The sequence below is a fragment of the Salvia hispanica genome, chromosome 3, assembly GCF_029641045.1.
Source record: "Salvia hispanica isolate PSC_SH4W2 chromosome 3, Shi_PSC_v1, whole genome shotgun sequence".
Classification (NCBI taxonomy): Eukaryota; Viridiplantae; Streptophyta; class Magnoliopsida; order Lamiales; family Lamiaceae; genus Salvia; species Salvia hispanica.
In genome coordinates this window covers 65,327,989-65,351,606 of record NC_142694.1, presented here as the reverse complement: position 1 = coordinate 65,351,606, position 23,618 = coordinate 65,327,989, and the positions used below count along the sequence as shown (strand labels likewise).

The following is a 23,618-nucleotide window of genomic DNA, read 5'->3' as shown; positions in this document are numbered from 1 at the left end:
GTCTCCTTCTTATATACTTACGGATGAGGCCCGCCACTCTATTTTACTATACATATTATGTTGACAACTTTGGGAAAGTTCATGCTTCAATTGCAAATTTATTCAACAGTAATGTTCCACAATAATTATTAAATGTTTATACAATATTGATTAAATAGTTGCACGTGGAAACTTCTCATGTGAATTTTGATGGCCAACATTTTTAGAAAACTTTGTGTCCGACACCACCAAGGTGGTTTGTGTATACGATCAGCGATGGAGTTCTGATTCATAATTTGTGGAGTTTGTAGCCAAAATGTTTGTCGCCAACATTAATAATTGGAAGGCAGAGGAGGTGCCACGGACGTAGTTAGTGTTAGGATCGTCGAATGCAACATTAGTTTGATATTGTCCGCTTTAGATCAAGTCGCGCACGGATTTATTCTTGGGTCACTCTAAAAAAGTCTCAAACTAATTAGAGACTGATATCACTTATATACTAATTCAATTCCCCTCACAGCCTCACTTATCCGAATGGTTCGGGCCAACGACGGATCCGGAAATTCAAAAAGTCGATGCTGAGTTTTAAAAGAAATAAGGGCATCCGCAATGGGGCGGACGATGCGACGGACGATGCATCGTCCGCCACTGCAGCATCGCGGACGATGGGTTACCAACACCGTGGACGATGCGCGGAGGATACCCATCGTCCGTCGGAACGCGGATGATGCGACGGACGATGGTCACGCGTTTGGTTTTTTTTTTAATTTTTTCAAAAAAAATTTCTTATTTAAACACTACAATTCTCTACCATTTCACACACTCCAATTTCACATCTCTTCAATTTCTCTTCAATTATTCTCTCTCATCGTCTCAAAAATGAATCCCGACGACTACGATTTGAGTACAACGGATGGTTGCAGACGGGCCTTGACTTGAGCCTTGTTCGATGCCGTTAATGAAGCCAAGGGCAGAATGCTTGGCACAAATGCAGCGGGAGCAGGCGACGGCGGGAGCAGATTATTTTGCCGAGAATCCAAGGTGGGGCCCGAATGTTTTTCACCGACGTTTTAGAATGAGCCGAGATTTTTTCTCTGCATTGTGCACACGTTGGAGGGACGTGATGAGTACTTCCAGTATCGGGAAGACGGGATCGGCAGACCTGGACTTACGTCGTTGCAGAAGTGCACGGTTGCGATCCGTCAGTTGGCCTATGGCACAACATCGGATATGTTCGACGAGTACCTTTACGTCGGGGATACAACTGGCCGCGAATGTCTCAAGAAATTTTGTAAATTAGTTGTGGAGGCTTTTGGCGACACATATTTGCGACGCCCGACTGCTGATGATTGCCAAAGCATGATGCGGATGCACGAGACGGTGCACGGCTTCCCTGGGATGCTAGGGAGCATCGACTGTATGCATTGGCAGTGGAAGAACTGCCCGACGACCTGGAGAGGCCAATTTACTAGCGGCTACAAGAGCAGCCACCCGACGATGATCCTAGAAGCCGTCGCTGACCACCACCTCTGGATCTGGCATGCCTACTTTGGTGTAGTCGGGTCGAACAACGACATCAATGTCCTCAACTCGTCCACCCTATTCGCCGATCAGTGCAGGGGTCGCGGTCCGGCCATTCAATTCACTGCCAACAGCCGCACACATCATATGGGGTACTACTTGGCCGATGGCATATACCCAAGGTGGCCTGTTTTTTTGAAGACGATCAGCTGCCCAATTGGTGAGATGAGAGTCTTGTTTGTGGCAAAGCAGGAGTCCGCGCGGAAGGATGTGGAGCGGGCTTTTGGGGTGCTCCAATCGCGGTGGGCAATCGTGAAAGGTCCGACGCGTTTCTGGTACAAGGAAGTCATCGTCGACGTCATGGATGCGTGCATCATCATGCATAACATGATAGTCGAATAATAACGTGGACATGTCACCAATTGGGTGGATGATGAAGTCGGATCTAACTCCAGCACGACGACCTCGCCTGTCACTCGAGGATTACCGACTGGCTTCGGTGCGGTTCTACAGCGACAGGCCTCAATGTGCAACCAACAAGACCATACTCAGCTCATGACCGACATGATTGAAGAAGTTTGGAACCGCAACCGCCGCCGTTGAGATATTGTAGTTTTTTTATTTCGTATTGTAATGTTTGAATTTTAATGAAATGGAGTTATTTTCCCAAATTTTGAAGTATTTAAATATTCAAATAATAGATAAAATGCTTAGGGCGTCACTTAGGACGGGCTATAGTTCGCCCCACTGCAGATGAAATAGGAGGAAGATAAAATGCTGACGTGGCGGTGCATAGGACGTCGCTTAGGGCGTCCCATGTTATTAAAGCGTATCTCATTATCTATTTAATAAAAAGTAGTTCTGATCACCTTTCGTATACAAAGTATGTACTAAATTATTAATCGTCCATTGGTCACCCATTTTAAATTAGGGGATGATTTCTAGATCTCTTTTGTTATAAAAATATTGACTAGTTGAATGATTATCATTCGTCCATTTGTCACCCATTTTAAATTAGGGGATGATTTCTTGATCAGTTTTGTTAAAAAAGGAATATTCACTAGTGAATGGTAGGGAAAACTTATATCAGTATTTTTAGTAATCTATCCAAATTTACGAAATGAATTTCTAAAGCTAATTTGTTACTTTTGTCAAAGCGTATTTTTTGCTATTACAGAAGGCTCCCACATTGAATACAGAAATTAAAATAACCTGTAAACCAAATTTTGGTTGCAATTTCTAATTACTCCCTCCGTCCCATGTTACTTAAGGTATTTCTTTTCGGCATAAGATTTAAGAATATTGTGTTAAGTGAATTAAATAAAGTAAGAGAAAGAAGAGAGAGTAAAGTAAAAGAAAGAATAAAATAGGTGAGAATAGATGTTTTGTTTTTAGCCAAAAAGAGAAATGACTCAAGTAACTTGGGACAACCCAAAAAGGAATTCCTCAAGTAATTTGGGATGGAGGGAGTACTATTCTTGTCTCCAAATATGTGTTCCACTTTATTCAACACGGATTTTAAGAAATTTATGTAAAGTGAGTTGAAAAATTATGTGATTAAAATGATTTAATGAAATATGATGTCTATTATTAAAAGTAGTAAAAAGAAAAGTAGAACAATTAATAACGAACTAACCAAAATATAAATCTAGGACAAACAAGGGAGCTAGAGGGAGAGATAATTACAATGTGCTCCCTCCGTCCCAAGGAAGATGACCATTTTCTTAGGCGGCACGAGATTTTATGCAAATTTATTTTGTGTGTTGAGATGAGAGAGTAAAGTAAAAGAGAGAATAATGTAGAGATAAAGGTGTTTCCATTTTAAGTAATAAGTTATTTTAGTTGGGACAAACTAAAAAGAAAAGTGGATCATCTTCAATGGGACGGAGGGAGTACGATATAACATTGTATATTATAAATATATAAAGCAATGCAAGAAAGATAAGAGTAGCTTCAGATGTATTTCAAACAGTATAAACAAAGGCTACTCTATCAGTCTCACTAAACGAGTGAGACGGCAGAACGCGGATCCCTGTAATCTCCAAATAGAGAGACAAGCTTGGTATATGCTTGTTATATCCAATGGTGGAACCTCATGGAATTGATAAGGGGCTTATAGCTACTACTCAATTAAAAAAATATTATTTTCATTGACACAATATCATTAAATTTTACTACTCTCATCGTCCTCTTAAGATGACACGTTTCTTTTTTAGTTTGTCCCAACTAAGATGACACATTTTTTTTTTATAAAAACTTTCTCTCTCTCCAATTAATACACCCAACCACATTTTATCACTCCTATTAAAATATTCATCTTTCTTTCTCTCTCTATTTTAATATTTACAGCCACCTTTTCTCTCTCTAATTAAACACTTTAACCAATAATTCCTAAAATCTCGTGCCGGCCGAGAAATGTGTCATATTAGCTGAGACGGAGGGAGTAGTATTTTGATACGAGCATTATTAGTTAGATAAATTAGGATTTGCATATCTTTTCATATCTTTGTTCTCTTGTTCATTAAGTTAGTTATTAGCATTATAAATAGGAGCTATTGTAATCATTTAAGAAATCAATCAAGAATATCAATATTATCATTCAATCTCTTCTCCAAAGTGAGACAACCGTCTTGTTTGACGGACATCTTTTCCCGCGACAGGCATTTATTAATTGTCAATCCACGGATGCCGATCAGCCCGATAGGAGGTTTATCCTATCATATTTTGTATTAATTATTATGCAAAAGTTTCTATCAATCGTGTTAAATTTACTAATATGTAACTACTATATGCTTAAAATTTAGAATTGAATTCTAGCCTTAAGAGCACTAGCAATGGAGGGCCGATGGGAGGACCTTCCCCATCGGCCCCCCATAGTGGAAAAGGGGCCGCCGAGCGCCCCCTCCCTCTCTCCCCCATATGGCCGATGTATCGGCCCTAGCCATTGAGAAGGGCCCTCCGATCGGCCCTCCATTGTGGAGGAAGGGTCGTCGGTCGGCCCTCTCACCTAATATTTATTTATTTTTATTTTTTTCATTTTTTTTATTTTGTTTTTTATTCCATTTCTTACACTATAAATAAACCTACCATTCTTCACTTTTCCACACCAACATCTTAAATCTTCTCTCTATTTCAATACATTTTCTCTCTCTAAACACATTTAATCAATGTCTTCCGGTAGCGATTTCGACGTTGAAGTCATAAACCGAGTGGTGCAGCGAGTCCTTGCAAGGGCAGCTCGACGTTAGGAAGAAGCGAACCAGGAGGCAATTCCAAGGCCAATCCATCGCCGTCAATCTGTCGACCGTGACCACACTGAAGCTCACAACCGGCTCTACGCGGATTACTTTGCCGATGACCCACGGTGCGGCCCAGCGGTTTTCCGTCGGCATTTCAGAATGCGGCGAGAGCTATTCTTGCGCATCGTTAACGGGTTGTCGGCGCGTTACCCGGACTTCCAACAGCGTTGGGACGCCACCGGAAAGCTTGGGTTGTCACCTCTACAAAAGTGCACGACTGCAATTAGGCAGTTGGCATACGGAGGTTGCGCCGACATGTTCGACGAATATCTTCACGTCGCCGACACAACTGGTTGTGATTGTCTGAAGAAGTTTTGTAAAGGCATGATTAAGACTTTCGGCCCCACCTATCTACGGAAGCCGACCGCACAAGATTGCCAGCTCGTGCTTGATTTGCACTGGAGGGTGCACGACTTCCCGGGTATGTTGGGAAGTATAGATTGTATGCATTGGCAGTGGAAGAACTGTCCGACCGCTTGGAGAGGCCAATTTACGAGCGGGTTCAAGGGCACACACCCAACCATCATTCTGGAAGCCGTTGCCGATCAGCGCCTATGGATTTGGCGTGCCTACTTCGGTGTGGCCGGGTCGAACAACGACCTTAATGTTCTGCAAACCTCGCCTCTGTTCAACGACTAGTGCCAGGGAATAGGCCCCTTGGTTAACTTCGCCGCGAACGGCAACCAGCATCAGATGGGGTATTACTTGGCGGACGGCATATACCCAAAATGGCCCATTTTCGTGAAGACGATTAGTTGTCCAACTGAAGAGAAAAGGAGTTATTTTGCCCAACGGCAAGAGGCGGCGCGAAAGGATGTGGAGCGAGCTTTCGGTGTGCTCCAATCGTGTTTTGCATTGGTCAAAGGTCCGACGCGATTCTTCTACAAGGGTGATATCACTGATATCATCTACGCCGCTATCGTATTGCATAACATGATAGTGGAGAGTAAAGATGAAGATGTCGCCGACGTCCCCGTCGAAGACATTGCAGGCTCCAGCCACGGTGTCGCTAGAGAGTCCCATCGGCAGGGTGTCCCTCACGGATTCGCCGACTGTCTTTGGGTATTTGTTGATATGCGCCAAAAAGAGGTCCACAATCGTCTACAACACGATATGATTGAAGAAATTTGGGGACAGAGGGGTAGGCGCTGATGCTTTATTTTTATTTTTAGATTTATGTAAAACTTGTTTCTCGTTGTATTCTATTTTCCAATTTTGTAATACAACAAAGATTTGCGTATTAATATTTTTGGTTCTTATTTATTTAATTTGATAGCATAATAAATATAAAAGTGTGAAAAAATTAAAATAAAATGGTGATGATGTGGAAATGAAATGAAATAGGAGAGTCCTTCTATTGCAGAGAAATAGGTACTTTGGACAAATGATGACGTTGAATGGGAGGACCCTATGGGAGGGTCCAACATTGCCAATGCTCTGACAAAACAAATTTATGCGTGCGCCTTGATTCCATCAAGCGAAACGACTGCAGTATGGAATTGACATTAACTTCATATTTAATAAAGCTTTCTAAATCGACACGAATCCCAAATAGATCAGACATTCTAATTTTAATACTATAGAAATGTGTATGTATTAATTAAATAATTCGAGCACACCACATGTTTCTTTCATTTCTATTCATTTATTTTGGACCATCACTATCAACATTATTTAATAATGTTGAGTAACTACACGTTGCCAAATCAATGATACCAACCTACTTTCTAACCAATAAGTTGGGATACGACGCAGCTTCAAAATTACAAATATACACTAGTAAACACCTCTTGTAACGCCCCATTTTTTCAAACCCTAACTTTCGGGTTATAAAATTTTTGCATTAAATGCCTTAAATGCTATGATATGTGAATTAATTGATGAGTGATTAATTGCATAGTGTCTATGTGACCTAATTGCGTATGAGAATTTTGATTGAGTTGAATAGTCAACTTGTTGAAATGTTGACGTGGCTATTGAATAGTCAAAGATGTGGAAAAATGATGTGGCCGTTGAAAGGTCAATACGTTGAGAAAATGGAGTGGAAGTGAAGAGATGATTGATCTGAATATGTGAATATTTGATGCGGAGAAATATAATTGTGGGGGAATTATTATTTATTTTGCTAAGGGATGAGTGAGAAAAATAATAGGAGCATTTCTTAAATCATGTGGAATTTTCAGCCATTATAATATTTGGAGAAGAAATCCTATTTTTCTTGGATTTAATTATTTGTTTGGGATAATTATCAAAATTAAATCCAAAGTCCAATTACTCTATAATTCCTACATGGAATTTTCGAACTCCACTTTGATTTTTCCCATGAGATTTTCGAAAATCTCATATATTGGAGAAGAGGGAATTATTTAATTATTTGATCCCTTATTTATTCTCTTCCATGAATAAATATAAATATGCTAAAATATCCTAGCATATCTTGCCAAATCTAAGAAGATATTGCATATCCTAATTAAATTAGGATTTGATTTTGAATTCCTTTTGAAGATTGGAAAATCACGCCACTTTTGGCTATACTTGGGGAGATTTAATTATTTATTCTTGCTCCGTGATATATTATTCTACTCCGTGAAATATTTGAATTTAAATTATAGGCTAATTAAATAGCCTATAATTTTCGAAATCCCCATGTTTCTCAACCAAGTTAACGCCAATCTCCTCAAATCTCTCCATATCTTCTCAAATCTCTAATTTATTTAATTATGGGATATTATTATTTGTGACTCTATAAATAGGAGAGAAACCCTAACCCTAGAGATCACAAAACCGGCGCCCACTCTCCCCAATATTTTCGAAAATCTTCTCCCCACTCTCTCCATATTTTCTTCAAGTTTTCTTCAAGATTTCTTCATCAATTGAGAAGAATTCAAGTGAAATTCAAGAGATTATTGAAGAATCAAGACTAATTCCTTGTTTCTACCGTTCGTTCTTTTGGAAAAGGTACTTTAAATATTGATCTTCTCTTCTTCTACCGATCAATCGGTGTTCTTGAATCCACATGCATCTAGAACGAGTGAAAGGGGTTTTAATTGGTGATTTTTGCGATGCATGGATGTGTGTGTGTGTGTGGCCGAGAGTGTGTGTGTGTGCACGCCTCGATCGGCGTGCACAATTGTTGTGTTCGTGTGCATGTGTTGTGTGTGTGGAACACTCATGCGTGATACGAATTATTGGTGATTTTGGAATGTTTATTTAAATAAAAATGGTATGTTAATCATACTTTGATTTTGATAGTAATGATTTTGAAAATAATCGAGGGGAAAAAGGGAAAACGTGAGATCATGCATAATATTGATCCATGATTGAAACTGATTTGTGATACGTCTAATTTAAAGGTGATACTTCGCGCTCTCAGCGTGATAAACGAGGAGAAGAGAACACTTTCGAGCTAAGCCGACAAGGTGGGCTTTCTTTTAAAATAAGGACATTGTCCTAAACTGATATTGATGAGAATGAGATATGTGTTATCATGCCTTGATTTGTTTTGTCGTGCCTATCCCTCGTGGCTATGCCACTATTGATTTAATCAAATTCGGATCCTTGTAGAGCCGCAAACTCTACTTGGGTTAGTGTACACCAATGTTAGACCGAGAGTCAGCGTACGGGTTGGCCGGTCTAGTGACCTGGATTGCGGCCGCATTCCTTGTCATGTAGAATGAGGATATGGTAAACGTCTATGAGAAAAATGGTTGCGCGACCGTGATATTTGAGAAAGAAGATATTTTGGTGCCTCGGGTCTTTCTAAAGTTAAAACCCCGACGGACACTTGAAAATGGCATGATAATAACTATATTTGTGATAAAACTGTTTTCGGCAATGAGCCCATTGAGTATGATTATCGTACTCAGCCCTGCATGTGTTTTCCTTATGTGCAGGTTGAGTGGTGACGAGCGGGCGGCGTTGTTGAGTAGGAACTAATAAAGATGAACTGATGGTACTTAAAGTGTTGTTGTGTCTTCATACATAGCCTCACTTCCTTCTTGGTCGCTTCCGCTATTTTTATGAAAACTTATGATCTTTTGTTGGGATAAATACTTTTATTTTCGTGGGTATGTTTTGGAATATGAACAGTTAGAAATATTTTTTTTTTAAGAACTTGGTTAAGCTTTTATTTCAATAAATCTTTTGATGGATTCCTTTGCTAAGGCATTATTCTTCCTATACTTAGTTGTTCCTTAAATGCTTTGGTCAAATCCCTTTTAAATGAAACCCTAGCCTATGATCTTTGATGCTTTTAAGTCTACCCAGTTAGCGAACGCCGCATTTATTATACCCTAAATGGGCGGGTCGTTACACCTCTAGTGCTAGCTCAATATATAAAACAAGATGTTCGTTAATAACAATAGCAAGCACACTAGTGCTTGCTTAAACGTTACTTGCAAAAGTCTGATTGGTGTTTTAAATAGATTTAGTCTTAATTAGATAAGTGTGGAATTTGATTGGTGTTTTAAATAGATTTAGTCTTAATTAGATAAGTGTGGAATTATAAATCCAAGTGGGCATTACGTTATTAAATTAAAGAATTGGCTAATCTTTTACTATATACACCTAGACATTAATTTAGGAGACAAATTATTTCTAGTAAATCCTAAGTATATTAAAAGTTACTAATAATCAAGATACATTGTTTTAAGTATATTTAAAATTACTAATAATCAAGATACATTGTTTTAATTAATAATGTATGATTATTTAAGATTAGACTTTAGGTCTAAATAATATTGTTTATGTGAAGGTAAAATTTTAATTCTATCTATATTAGATGTTTAATTAAATAATCAAGTTTCATCATTATGTTTATGTGAACTACTTGTAAGTGTGTTTACATATTTTATGATGATGAATGGATATTTTATTGTTTGAGTTGTGATTTTATTTGTTAAAATCTAGTTTAACTTAAGCATCGCCTATGTACTTGTTGTATGCTACGGTCAGTTTTTCATTAATATCGCGACTGGTCTTTACAGGAGCAATATTGTTGCAGAATTATAATGACTTGTATTTTAATAATGCTTAAAGAGCTATAGGAGAAATTGCTAGCCCGATTCGACATTTCTTTAGAGGAGTTCACGCAGGGGTATGATCAATTGCTAACTCATCCCTTAATTAATTGCTAACTATAACTAATCTGAAACTATAAGATTTGTAGAAATCCAATGGTTTATAAACGGCCATGTGTAATTTTATTTTATTACTATTTAAATTTAAAAAGATTAGAATCACCAAATTTAGGGTTTTGAAAAAAATTGTCAATTTAGTGTATAAAAAATATCAATACGATTCCTTTAATATGTCATTACAATTTAGCATTCATATTGTATATGTATTACATTGACATATTTTGATTTTGATTGCTATGTTGACATTATCTGTTTGTCAAAAAAACGAAAATTCATGAAATTTTTTTCAAATTTTGTCATCGAAACATATGCAATCGAGATATCGTTGGAATCCTTATAAAATTATCTTTAATTTGATATATGTTGTGTGCAAAAATAATTTAAATTGTGATAGGTATACACATTTAAAGTTTTGTGATATTATTCAGAAGTTAGTTATAACTAATTTGTTGTTAATTGACATTAATAACCTTACTGACATTTTTTTACAATGTATTGATATTCGGATTTGAATGATCTTGGCCTTTGATTTGGAGATCTAATGCATATCATTTAGTTGTAGTTAGTCATTTAAAGGAAAGTAAGTAATATAACGCACTCCAGTTCAAACATAAGTAAGGAATTGTTAGTGTTTAATTTTATGGTTAAAAAACGCTTAAGCAATATTAGTCAGGTATGCCATTTTTAGTGGTATCTAGACAATCTGTCGATATTGTGGCTAGTAAACCTAATAAATTTCTTGCATGAATATGACATTGCTTCCTAGTTGTAGACCGTTTGTGCTTGATTTTTGTGGATATAAAATGTATGAATTGTTTTGTTGTTATTTACAATTTCATGATATTTTACATGTTTATATTATTGGTGTTTGTTCTCAACTTGAATGAAATGTACTTACAACTTGAGACATATGTAGTGTCATTCTTAAATCAAAAGAACATGATTCTGATACATATGTCGAATGGAAAAAGAGACTCAATACTGATCAGTTGGCTGGTGATTTAAAATTGATCACCACTAAGGATCATCCTTCGGTCTTTCATCCATCAGACAAGGATAGAGAAGCTTATGATCGGTGGCATGCTGCGAGTAGTTATGTCAAGCAGTATTTTTTGGCCTTGGTCGGCAATGCTCTTGGCTGGATTGACAAGCCGGACCGACCATTGATACAAGAGCCCAAATGGTATGATAGTGTGTCCAACAAGTTTCTTATGAGATAGTGGTGAACACATTGAAGAATATTGTCTTGAAGGAAGACCAGAAGAGTTGAATTCCATTGAATTAAATGTGTTCACCACCATGATCTCAAAAGAGTTGAATTCCAACTTGAATTAAACTGTCTTCTTTCAAAACAATTTTCCCCAGTATGTTCACTACCGATCTCATAAGACACTTGGTGGACACCCTAGCAAACCATTGGTCTCTTGTATCAACGGTTGGTCGGGCTTGTCAATCTAGCCACGAGCATTGCCGACCAAGGCCAACATTAATTGCTTGACATGACTACTTGCAGCATTCCACCGATCATAAGCTTCTCTATCCTTGTCTGATGAATGAAAAGCACAACGATGATCCTTAGTGAGGATCAATTTCATATCACCACCCAACCAGTGAGTATCGAGTCTATTTTTTCATTCCACATATACATTAGAATCATATTCCTTTGATTTAAGAATGACACTATAAATATTCCAAGCTATAAGCACATTTCGTTCAAACTGAGAATAAACACTGCTAATACAAACATGTAATATATCATAAAATTGCATGTAACCACAAAACAATTAATACATCTTACATCCATAAAAATCAAGCACAAATGGTCTTCGGCTAGGAAGCAATGTTGTCATGACTGCCCTTTTTGAGAGTTAATAAATGCGGGCGGTCCGACTAATGAGACTTTTAAAAAGAGAAATATTCTAAGGTTTCAATAACAGTTTGAAAAAAATAAATAATATTCGAATAACGAAGGTAATAATCAGACTAATGCTTAATAATTTAATCTAAAAGTCAATAGTTATCATAGTTAATAATCCAAGAGTAAATGAGGTTCAAAACATAATTGAGAGATATCACCTCGAGTGCTTAATCTGAAATTATATTCTTTCCTTTACGATAACAATTCACTTGCGAGATATCACATTTCGAATTTAAAATAATGCATAGATCAACACAAGGAATCAAGTAAATAAATATGATACATGCATCCTAAGGCTTCGATTATTTTTATCAACACAAATAATCAAGTAATATATATGATGCATGCATCCTAGGGCTTCGATTATTTTTATCAATAACATTACAAATTTTTCCAATTAGATATTTCTTATTTCGATTAATTTTGGCCGCCCAAGGCGTCGCGGCGATGCCGGCCGGCCGCTCACGTCCCCAACATTTTTAGATAAGTCGACCCACAAGGATTTAATTAACTCCATAGCACAAAACAATTACTTCCAGTGGCCCAAAGAAATAAAATAAGGTAGCCCAACTTAATAAAAAATATTAGCCCAAGGAAATACACACCAACTAGTCCAACAATTAATATGACTAAACTCCCAAGCCCAATTTAAATAAGATATTGACCAAAGAAGAAACGTAAGAAAAACAGTGTACTGCCATTTTTAAACCACTCGTACACCCTCACTTTGCTTCGAATCAAATACTCAAAATTAAAAGAGTATTAACAAATAAAATTAAATCAAAAGAATATTAACAAATAAAATTAAAATACTCCCTTTTCCAAAATAAGTAACGAATACACTGCCATTCCACTTTATAAAATAAAGAGTAAAGTGTTTGCATAAGAATTTTAAAATAACAGAGGCAGAAGTCGTACACTTTAATTTACACATCAACCACTAAAATAGGGATTTAAAGTATAAAACAGAAAATAAATCAAATACCTCCATTCTCAAACTCAAAACCATCAAAACAAAAATCCCTAAATTCATCTCTCTCCTTCCCGATTTCTCTCACAAAAAGAGCAAGAACAGAGAATCGATGCTGCTAAAAGTTCTTAAACTTGATTCCGATTCGTTAAAAGTTCAATCTTTTTATCCGGTTTTGTTTCAAGTAGCCGATTATTAGATGGTTTCAGATGTGTGAATGATATTGGAATTGGGTGGGAGAAGTGTGTACCTTCACTGACGAGTAGTAAACGGCTCGTGACCTCTGAATTTGGATCCCGATTTCTGTCTTGTGAGGAATTAGGATTAGGTGGGAAGAATGATCAACTCTTTTCTGATGATTCAAAAGTGAATTGAGAGCGACTGCAGAGTTTGAGAGATTAGGGTATTGAGATTAATATACCGCTTAATTGACATTTGATTGATGATTTATTTTGGTAAGTGGTTTAATTTTGGAATAAAGATTGCAGATCATGGGAGAAAGGAGAAAAACGCATGTAGCTTATTTATTCTTTTTTCCACAAGACAAAGATCCTAGTATAATTTAATTGATTTTATTTATGCTAAGATACTTGTATTTTATTTAAATCGTGTAGTCCAAAATTTTTATTCTACAGCATCCACATGGTGGAGCCCTAGTGGATGTCCTATCTCTTATTCACTTTTCATTTCAATTTTAAATCATTATTTTAATTTTTTTTTAATTAAACTAAAATACCAAAATATATTATATTAAACACTACAAATGCAAAAAAAAAAAAAAACTACATTGCTTAATTTATAAGTGAAACTACATCATACTTAACTAAAAAAAAACTACATTAAAATTAAAATACTAAATTAAAAAAAAAATCAAGCTAGTCATCTAAATTTGGTGTGTGAAAAGTGAAGAAAAATGGAGTATTTATAGTGTTTTTAATTAGGGTTTAAATAATTTAAAATTAAAAAAAAAAACGGAAAATGATCGGGTTCGAGCTCGGGCATCGGCCTGCAATGGGTGCCCGATCTCACGCCCGATGGATCGGGCGAGAGATGGGGCACGAACGAACTCTCGGTCGTCCTCGGGCATGCCCGAGACTTGCAATGGATGCCCGATCATGCCCGAGCCCGATCTCAACCGATCGGGCGTGAGATCGGGCATCCATTGTGGATGCTCTTACCGATTTTAATAACCTTAATTTAGAGAAATCTAAACATATAAACTGGTAATGTTTCTCCCCATAAAGACAGGTCAGTCACTATTTTGTACTTAAATCAATTTTATGGAGGTCATATATAAACATATTGTAATTATCGTTTTATATTTTGGAGTTTGAGGTTTTATTGTTCAATTATCATTTAAGCTGATCTGGCAAGCATCCACATTCAAAGGATAACTAAACATGTTAGCTTTGCATGCAAGTTTCTAAGGTATTGAAAGCAAATTAACCATCGCATACAACAAATACATTGGTGATGCTTAAGTTAAACTAGATTTTAACAAATAAAAACACTAACTCAAACAATTAAATATATCAATCATCATAGAATATGTAAACACACTTACAAATAGTTTATATAAACATAATGACTAAACTTGATTATTTAATTAAGCATCTAATGTAGATGGTCCTTTGGCATCCCCCAGATGCCCCTTGGGTGAAGCTGAATACAGATGGTGCCTTCTCTTCAGCGACATTGGAGGCGGGAGAGGGAGGACTGGTTTGTGGTACTGATGGAGGTCTACTGCGGGCCTTCTGTTCTCCAGTGGATGCGTCGTCAAGCTTTGAGGCGGAGCTTATGGCTCTTATTCGAGGCTTGCAGATGGCCATGGATTTTTCTGCACACATTTGTATAGAGCTTGACTCAATGGGTCTGGTTACGTTACTGTCATCTGGACAACCTGGTTCTGCGGATTTTAGACATCATATGGCTCTGATCCGTAGAATGACTTCTCAACGGCAGGTTCGATTCTCACACATCTATATAGAAGGAAACCGTGCTGCCGATTTCCTTGAAGGTAGGGGGGTTCAGACCCCTACTATAACATATTATGATTCAGTCTCTGCACCTCGTTACCTGAAGGCGCTTGTTAGGATGGACCAGTTGGGATATCCTAACTTTCTTTTCTGATGCAGAGATATGGATTGATGGTGGGTTTATGGTTGTTCTATTTAGTTTATTTCTTCCTTTTGTCCATTTGGTTCCTAGTTTAGTTTTAATAGCACAAAATATTCTGGTATGTATGAACTTCAGTTTTTTTTTCTTCATGTTTTTGTTTTCGACCCTAGTCACTTTTGGGCTAAGGTCGGGGAACATTATGTTTTGAATCTATTCACGGGTTGGGGTTGGGGGTCTGCCTAAACCCCCCGCCCAATATGGGTGTTTTTTATTATAAAAATAAAAATAAAAATAAATTAAAATTCAACCGTTGCATAAACAAGATTATATAGACCTAAAGTCTAATCTTAAATAATCATACTCCCTCCATTCCCTCATAGTTGAGGCAGAACTTTTCGGCACGGAGTTTAAGAAATGAATATTGAGTGTGTTAAATAAATAGATAAAAAAGTAAGAAAGAGAAAAAGGTAGAGAGAATAAAGTAGAGAGAATAAAGTAAGAGAGAGTAAAGTAAGAGAGAGAAATAAGTTACTATATATGGAAATGACTCAACTATGAGGGAACTTCCCGAAATAGAAAAATGACTCAACTATGAAGGAATGGAGGGAGTACATTATTAATTAAAACAACGTTGTTGATTATTAGTACCTTTTAATATACTTAGAATTCACTTAGATAGAAATAATCCATCATTATCCTAAATTAATGTCTAGGTATATATCATTAAAGATTAGTCACGTCTTTAATTTAATAAGATAATGCCTACTTGAATATATAAATCCGCACTTATCCAATTAAGACTAAATCCATTTAAAAACACCAATTAAATTCGAAAATTAAAATTATCATAGCTTTCATAAAATCACATGATAAGAAGAATTTGATTGCATCTTTAATTTATAATGATGTTCTCTATATGAAATAAAATTCACCTTCATCAAAGATTAAAGACAAAATTCAACTTAAATTAATAATTAAGGATTTTAATAGCAAATTAATGCTATAGAATTTCTCGTACCTTTAATTTAAATTTGACGTTCTTTAGATGAAACAAATTCACCTTCATCAAAATAAAATATATAACTAAAATTTTAATCTAGGAATTGAATTCAAATAAAAATCCAATTAATTATTTCAAACTTTAATAATTGAGGCATGACAATGCCAAATGAATTTCTAACATCTTTAAATTAAATTGACATTCTCTAGATGAAATAAAATTCACCTTCATCAAATTAAAGATAAAATTAAAATTTTTAATCTAGGATTTGAATTCCAATTAAAATTCATCCAATTATTAACATATAATTTTTGAAATTTTAAAGCCTTTAAATAATTGAAAAGACTTATGTCTTTTGCCAAGGTATACTTCTAGGAAATAAATCCACAAACCGCCAATTAAAATAAAGACAATTTCAACAAAGACATAAAATAAAACATGAACGGATATTAGAGAGAATATTCCTTTAAAATTCCATCCAATTATGGAAAAGCCAAAAATTAGTTCAATCAAATACTGAATTTCCTTAAGTTAATTATTTTGACTTTGCCAAGATTAGGGCTGCGTGATAAGGAGTTTGGCAAGAAAGTGAGCAGAAAGGAAAAAAATTACCAGACGGAGGAGATCGCTAGATGGAGGGCAAAGAAGAGAATTCAAGCGAAGATTCTAGAAGATCACCTCCACATCTATAAATAGAGAGCACTCAACACACATGAGAGGATCTCACACAATTCTGCTCTTAGCTCACTTTCACACACTTCTACACACACTTGGGGAAATCGAAAATTCATGGGGTTTGGGGTTCGTTTTTGAGTTGCTGCTGTGTACCACCGTGTATAGTGTTGCCCACGGTTCGTAAACCGGCGGTTCCGGTTCCGGTTTCGCGAAATGTGGAACCGGAACTGAACCGTGAGGCTTTTTGACGGTTCCGGTTCCAGTTCGAAAACCGGCGGTTCCGGACCGCCGGTTTTCGTACGGTTCCTCACGGTTCCGGTTCGGTTTGGCGGTTCCGGCGGTTTGTTTGTTTTTTTTTTTTTTTTGCTATATAATTTGGAATTTTGGATTTATACAATAAATTGGAACAAGACAATGGATAATTTAAATTGAAATAAGACGAATAAGGTGAAAATCATATCAATTATATTGAATTTGAGTTGTAACTTGTAACGGACAACAATACATTACAATAATACAATTGTCAATACATTACAATAATACAACAATGTGATATAATTTACAAGTGTCGTCAGAACATAAATAAAAAAAACCATGAAATGGGGGGAAAAAGAAAAAAATTGAAAAGGGCTTGAGCTCAACTTAAACTTTCAAAGTTAAAACTTTTCAAATTTAAGTTGAGTTGCCTATGTATCCACAATTTTATTGAGGAATCAAAGCCCACGTAGTTCTCTTACCTTGCTTACCTTTTTGGCCGGCCGTGCTCGCCGTTCACCGCCCCCCGTCATTGATATTGTTGAGCGCCTTCGCTTCCGACCTCGTCATCGGTGGAAAACTCTTCACCATCACTCTCTACACGGAAGTCGAAATCCGGCTCTTGTGCTCTCATGTCCGCCTTTGCCCAATCATCAAGTAACATAGTGGCTTCCATGTTTTTGGCGGAGAGATTGCTCATTTTGTCGTCTAGGACACAACCGCCGACACTAAAAGCTTGCTCCACGGCGACGGTGGAAGCGGGAACGGCGAAAATCTCCTTAGCCATTATCGAGAGTATCGGAAACTCTTTGTCATGTGTTCCCCACCAATCAAGGACGTCAATTTGTTGAGTAGGGGGACCTGCATTTTGAAAAATAGAGCGCGATTCCAAATATATATCTAACTCACTAGTAGCTCTAGTCCTATTGGTTGTAGCACCGTATAGATATTGCAATTGTGATACTACGTCGGGATCAATCATGACATTGCTATAATTCCCGCCACCAAAATCAAATGTCGAAGGACTAGGAGGAGCACGTACCTGGTGAATGGTGTTATATCGCATTTCATATTCCCCGTAGAGAGCACGAAGCGCACTATCTAACCTTAGTTTAATTTCTTCAACATTCGGAAGATTTAGTTCGAAGCTTTCTCCTCTTGTCAAGCCCATTTCACGAAGTTGAGAAAAATCCAAATCGTGCAAACAACCATAGTACATGTCTAAAATTTTATGCACACCGTGCAACTTTCACTTTGGATCCAAGCATTTTGCAATCAAAAACACATTTGGAATACGCGCAAAATATTTCAACCATTTATCAACCATATAAAACAAAATAGCCTTCAACTCAATGAATTGAGTATTTTTCACACATGTCTTAAAACCAATTGCCACATACATGCAATGTTCCAAAACGCGCACAAAAGTAGGATAATAAACACCGGATAACTCAACAGTGACATTTTTGAAAGCTTGGAATAATCGAAACAAATCCATGTTGTGGTCCCAACAAGAGGGTATCAAAAGCAAATCAGAAGGAACATGCGGGCAAGTTCTAAAAAAATCACATAAATACTCAATGTGGTTCAAAGTCGACTCCAACATATCGTACGTCGAGTTCCAACGAGTTGAAACATCCAAATGAAAATTGGTGTACCTGCACTGCTTGCTATGACAATATTTCTTCCAAGCTCTACCAATAGGAGCTTTGTTATGAATCAATTTAACAGCAGTTCTAATAGGATCAACATACTTTTGCCACAAACCGATCGCATCTTGAACACACAAATTCAAAATATGAGCAATACATCTCACATGAAAATATTTGCCATCAATAACAGGAGAACATGCACTGATGAGATCATCTATACTAGCAGTGTTAGCACTTGCATTATCAAAACCAACAGAAAATTTTTTATTGATCAACTGAAATTCATTCAAAACTTGAATGATCAATTGAGCAATTGCTTGTGCAGTGTGTGGTGCGGAAATTCCCGAAATGCAATCAAACGTTTGTTCAAAGTCCAACTGTGATCAATGAAATGCACAGTAATGCCCATATATGAATTTTTGCAAAAACAATCAGTCCACACATCAGAGCAAATCGAAACTTTATGGCCCAAGTTAACAATAAACGTACCTAATTGCACATTCTTTTCCATGCATGGTCTAACAACAGCTCGAGTCATAGAAGTTCGACTCAATTTTCTTGCAGCGGCATTATAAACTTGTTTCATACTCGACTCAAAAGCATCGTTATCAAAAGCATTGAATGGAAAATGTTTCATCACAGCAAATCTAGACATCACATTAAGAGCATTTTTATGATCATATTTTAAAAGAGTATTGCTACACATACCTGATGTTTGGGATGAACCCGTCCCACTCCCAGTCCCGCCTCCATGTTGAAAGTTGAGTTGAGTTTGGGTTGGAGCGATACCAAACTCGACCGGATGCGCTTTCTCCATGTGACGGGTAAATGTACCATATCCTCCACTCTTTCGTAATGTGTATACGTTTTCACAATAGTTGCAATACACATTAAAAGTGTTCGGATCGGTACTATCTCGTACCTTCTTGAAATGTTTGACCATGATATATGAGGTTAAAGTCCTTTCAACTGGTTTAGGAGGTTGAGGAGGGTGTCCATGACCACGACCACCACCACGACGACTCCTTGGTGGTGGTGGGGGTGGCATTTCTTGTTGTTGTTCCTCTTCCGCCTCCTCCTCCTCTTCCTCCTCGTCATCATCATCATCGTCATCAAAATTCACCGGGGTTGGAATTTGTTGAGAATAGGCACCGGGACCGGGAGCACCACTGCCACTACCAACGTAAGCATCGCCTCCATATCCATATCCGCCTTGGGATTGAGCGCGGGAGAGAGCAATAGCATTGGCCATGTCTTGCTCTTCTCGATTCTACAAAATAATATTTGTAGTGTAAATATCAAATAACATTATGAACAATAATGTAATGTAATTCATAATTAATAATATTAGTATATAATAAATATTAACCTGCCACATATCCATGTTCCTTTGAGAAATCTCATCAATAACGGATTTTCGACTTGGCCTCTTGGACTTCCTTTTCCCTTATCAATACGACCTTCTCGGGATGAAGACATCTTGATAGTTTATGGAATTATAGTAGAAATATGGAATTATAGTAGAAATATGGAATTATAGTTTTTGTTTTAGTAATTGAGAAAGACAACTTATAGAACTATAGATCAAGTATAACAATGCGTAATATAAGAGTAGCACTTGAATAATTCAAATGTAAGCACAAATAGCACAATGAGAAATGGGAGACAAAGAGAGAGAATTGGGAGATTGAAGAGAGAAACTCTTATTAACACAAGAGTGGGGTAAATGTAAGTGAGGATAGAGGGGGGTATTTATAAATAAAAATTGGGGGGAAATCTGAAATTGAATTCAAAATTCGAATTTAAAAAAAAAATAAACAAAATTTGAAAAACGGTAAAAAACCGGCAGAACCGCCGGTTTTACACCCGAAACCGCCGATTTGGTCAACAAACCGTCTGACCACCTGCACTCAACCATCCCATCGAACCTGCAACGTGTCAGCCTTGTGTTCCGCACCAAAACCGGAAACCGCTGGTTTTCACGGTTAACCGCCGGTTTTGGTCAAAAACCGCCTGAAAACCGCTTGAAACAACCGACCCATGCCTGCCAAAAGCTGGCCGCCTCGAAAACCTCGCCGGAACCGTGAAACCGTCGGTTAACCGGCGGTTCGGTGACGGTTTCGGTTCATTAAATTTGGAACCGGAACCGGCCCGCGGTTCAAATTATGACGGTTCCGGTTCAAGATTTTTGTTCCGGTTCCGGTTTCGCGGTTAACCACCGGAACCGAAAACCTTGGGCATCTCTAACCGTGTAACGCCCCACTTTTCGAACCATACAATTTTTGCATTAAATGCTTTTAATGCTATGAAGTATGTGGATTAAATGATGAGTGAATTAATTGCATGATTTCTTTGTGACCTAGTTGCAATTTGGAGTTGAGATTGATTTGAATAGTCAAATTTGTTGAGTATATGACGTGGTTGTTGAATAGTTAATATTGTTGAAAATGTGACATGGTCGTGGAATGCTCAATGTCATTGAAAATGTGACGTGGAGGTGGAATAGTCAAAATGGTTGAAATTTGCGACATGATTGTGTGAATATTTTGATGCGAGGTGAAATATATTGTGATGAATTATTTTCCTAAGGGTGAGTGAGATTGAATAGGTTCATCCATAATTATTCCACCCATTTTATTGGAATTTTCGACCACTATGATTTATTCGAGAGGAATCTTATTTTCTTGAAATTAATTAATCGCTTGGGATATTTATCCAATTAAATCCAAAACCCAATTATTCTTTATTTCTCTATGAGAAAAATCAATCCCCATGATATTTCCAAGGAGATTTCGAAAATCTCCTATTTATGGAGAGGATGAATTATTTATTATATTATTTGATCCCTTATTTATTCCCTTCCATGAATAAATATAAATATCCTAGCATATCTTACCAAATCTAAGGAGATCTTGCCATATCCTATTTAAATTAGGATTTGAATTTGATTCCTTGTGAGAGAGACTCAAAATCACGCCACTTTCCTACTTTTATTGGGAGAATTATTATTTTTATTCTGCTCCGTGAAATCGCTTGCTCTGTGAAAATCTAAATAAATCCTACGCATAACTTAATGGGCAGAAATCGCCTACTTCTTATTTTAATAGTGGGATTTATTATTTTATTCTGCTCCGTGATATTTTATTCTACTCCGTAAAATACCAAATTAAATCATATGCTAATTAAATAGCATATAATTTGAAATCCCTATTTTTCTCTCCCTAATTCACGCTAACTTCTCCCCATCAAATCTTCCCAAATCTTTTATTTATTTATTTGGGGATTTAATTATTGCACTCTATAAATACATGGGAGAAAACCTAAACCTAAATCAAAATCATGCCTCCCTCACTCTTGAAGTTCACGCCCCCACTCCTCCCACTCTCTCTCAATTTTTCTTCTATTTTTCTCCAAGAATTCTTCACCTTCTGAGAAGAATTAACGTTGAAGCCTCAAGGATTATTGAAGAATCAAGATTTGACTTTGTTTCTACCGATCGTTTCTATCAAGAAGAGGTATTTTGATCTATCTCTCTCATCTAACCGATTAATCGGTGTTCTTGAACCCTCATGCATATAGATCGAGTGAAAAGGGGAAACCAATTTATAAATGGGATGCATGTGTGTGTGTGGATCGACGTGCGTGTGCGTGTGATGTGTGTTGAAGAACACTCACGCGCGACCATGATTTGATGATAGATCTGGGGTTGTAGTATGAATAAATTGATATGAAGAGCATGTCTTGATTGTAACTGTTAAAAAAAAACAAATTGATGGGAAAAGGGAAACGTGGGGAACATGCATGATTTCGAGTCATTGATTAAGACTGATTTGTGATACACATTAATTTAAAGGTGATAACTCGCGCTCAAAGCGTGATAGCAAAGGGAAGAAAGTACTTGAAATTTGAGCAGTCGAGGTGGGCTTTACTCTCCTAAACTCTTTTATATTGAAAAACATGATTATGGTGTTATAAGGGTGGTTTAAAATGTGATGTCATGCCTGTGATTGTTTTAATGATATTCGCCTAATGCCTAGTTTGTGAGTTCGCTCCATTAGGCTATAGGGTTATGTTGTCTGATACCTAGTTTGTGGGGCTATAGGGTTATGTTGTCTGATGCCTAGTTTGTGAGTTCGCTCCATCAGGCTATTAGGTTCGACTATGTTGCTGATTACGATCACCATGTGGTTGTGTTGTTGATTAACTCACCTCTTTGATGGTTCATATGATTTCACATTGTGTTGTTGTAGTATGGTTAACGACAACCGGTGAAAAAGAAAGGAGACGGAGTCCATACTCCCGCCGCTATGATCTAGGATGAGACACAGAGCTCCATACTCGCGCTTCTACATTGTTATCTTCAAGTTGATATGTGGATTAACTTTGAGTTGGGTATCGGGGATTTCGCGTTTCATTACTTGAAACACTCTCGTGGCGTAACCATTGCAGAAGCCGTTGTCGGATTTCCACCCACCTGCAACGAGATCATGGAAAGCCACCAGCAAAGCCTCCTCCTCATGTTTCGTCTAGGACCGCCGGGTTCGATCGCTCTTACCCTTGTCGGCGATATGGCCACGACCAACTCCTGAAAGCAAGCAAATCATATAGCGTAGGTACTAACACAATACAAAGCTGTGGAATTATAGAGGTTCAACGATACCACTCGGACTTCCCTCGTACGTGAGCTTACGCTGACCGTTTCCTCCCATCGGCACAATTAGAACACGAGTATGGTTTTTGGGGGGGCGTGTGGGTTGAGAGGAAACCAGGTTGCAGCTGCTTATATGGATGCATTGAGAAGAAGATGGCGCGAAATGGTCAAATAGTCCGCGCCAAATGAGCAGAGACGCAAGGACGACGGAGGACAAGGGAGTCATTTGCATTCAAAAGCAAGGCCAATGGCATCACAATGTTTACTATGACTTTCCAGTAAATTGTCATTGGGCTACCAAATGATGGATTAAGTTGATGAACCAAACATCGTTTTAGCCCACATTAATAATCTAGAATTGTTGTAAAACACATTTTCTAGGAAATGTGTAAAAGCCCAAAATTGCTACCAATCGCGCCCGCAGATAACGCTTATTGTCCGT

The 23,618-nt window shown here is 37.3% G+C and overlaps 2 protein-coding genes across 2 annotated transcripts; both read left to right on the top strand.

Annotated features, from left to right (window-relative positions):
• Window positions 1-4,667: 4,667 nt before the first annotated feature.
• LOC148931244 (uncharacterized) lies at window positions 4,668-5,438 on the top strand. The gene is made up of 2 exons (XM_089066765.1): window positions 4,668-4,697; window positions 4,749-5,438. Exons 1-2 carry the CDS (start codon window positions 4,668-4,670, stop codon window positions 5,436-5,438), a joined length of 720 nt encoding a protein of 239 aa, XP_088922891.1.
• A 54-nt stretch (window positions 5,439-5,492) lies between these two features.
• Window positions 5,493-5,951, top strand: LOC125210561 (uncharacterized). The gene has a single exon (XM_048110103.2). The coding sequence runs from the start codon at window positions 5,493-5,495 to the stop codon at window positions 5,949-5,951; it is 459 nt and encodes a 152-aa protein (XP_047966060.2).
• The last annotated feature ends 17,667 nt before the right edge of the window (window positions 5,952-23,618 follow it).

Coding starts and splice junctions, on each gene's coding strand:
- LOC148931244 (XM_089066765.1), top strand. CDS start 4,668: ATGTCTTCCGGTAGCGATTTCGACGTTGAA. Junction 4,698..4,748: donor GTAGCGATTTCGACGTTGAA/GTCATAAACCGA, acceptor GCTCGACGTTAG/GAAGAAGCGAACCAGGAGGC.
- LOC125210561 (XM_048110103.2), top strand. CDS start 5,493: ATGGGGTATTACTTGGCGGACGGCATATACCCAAAATGGCCCATTTTC.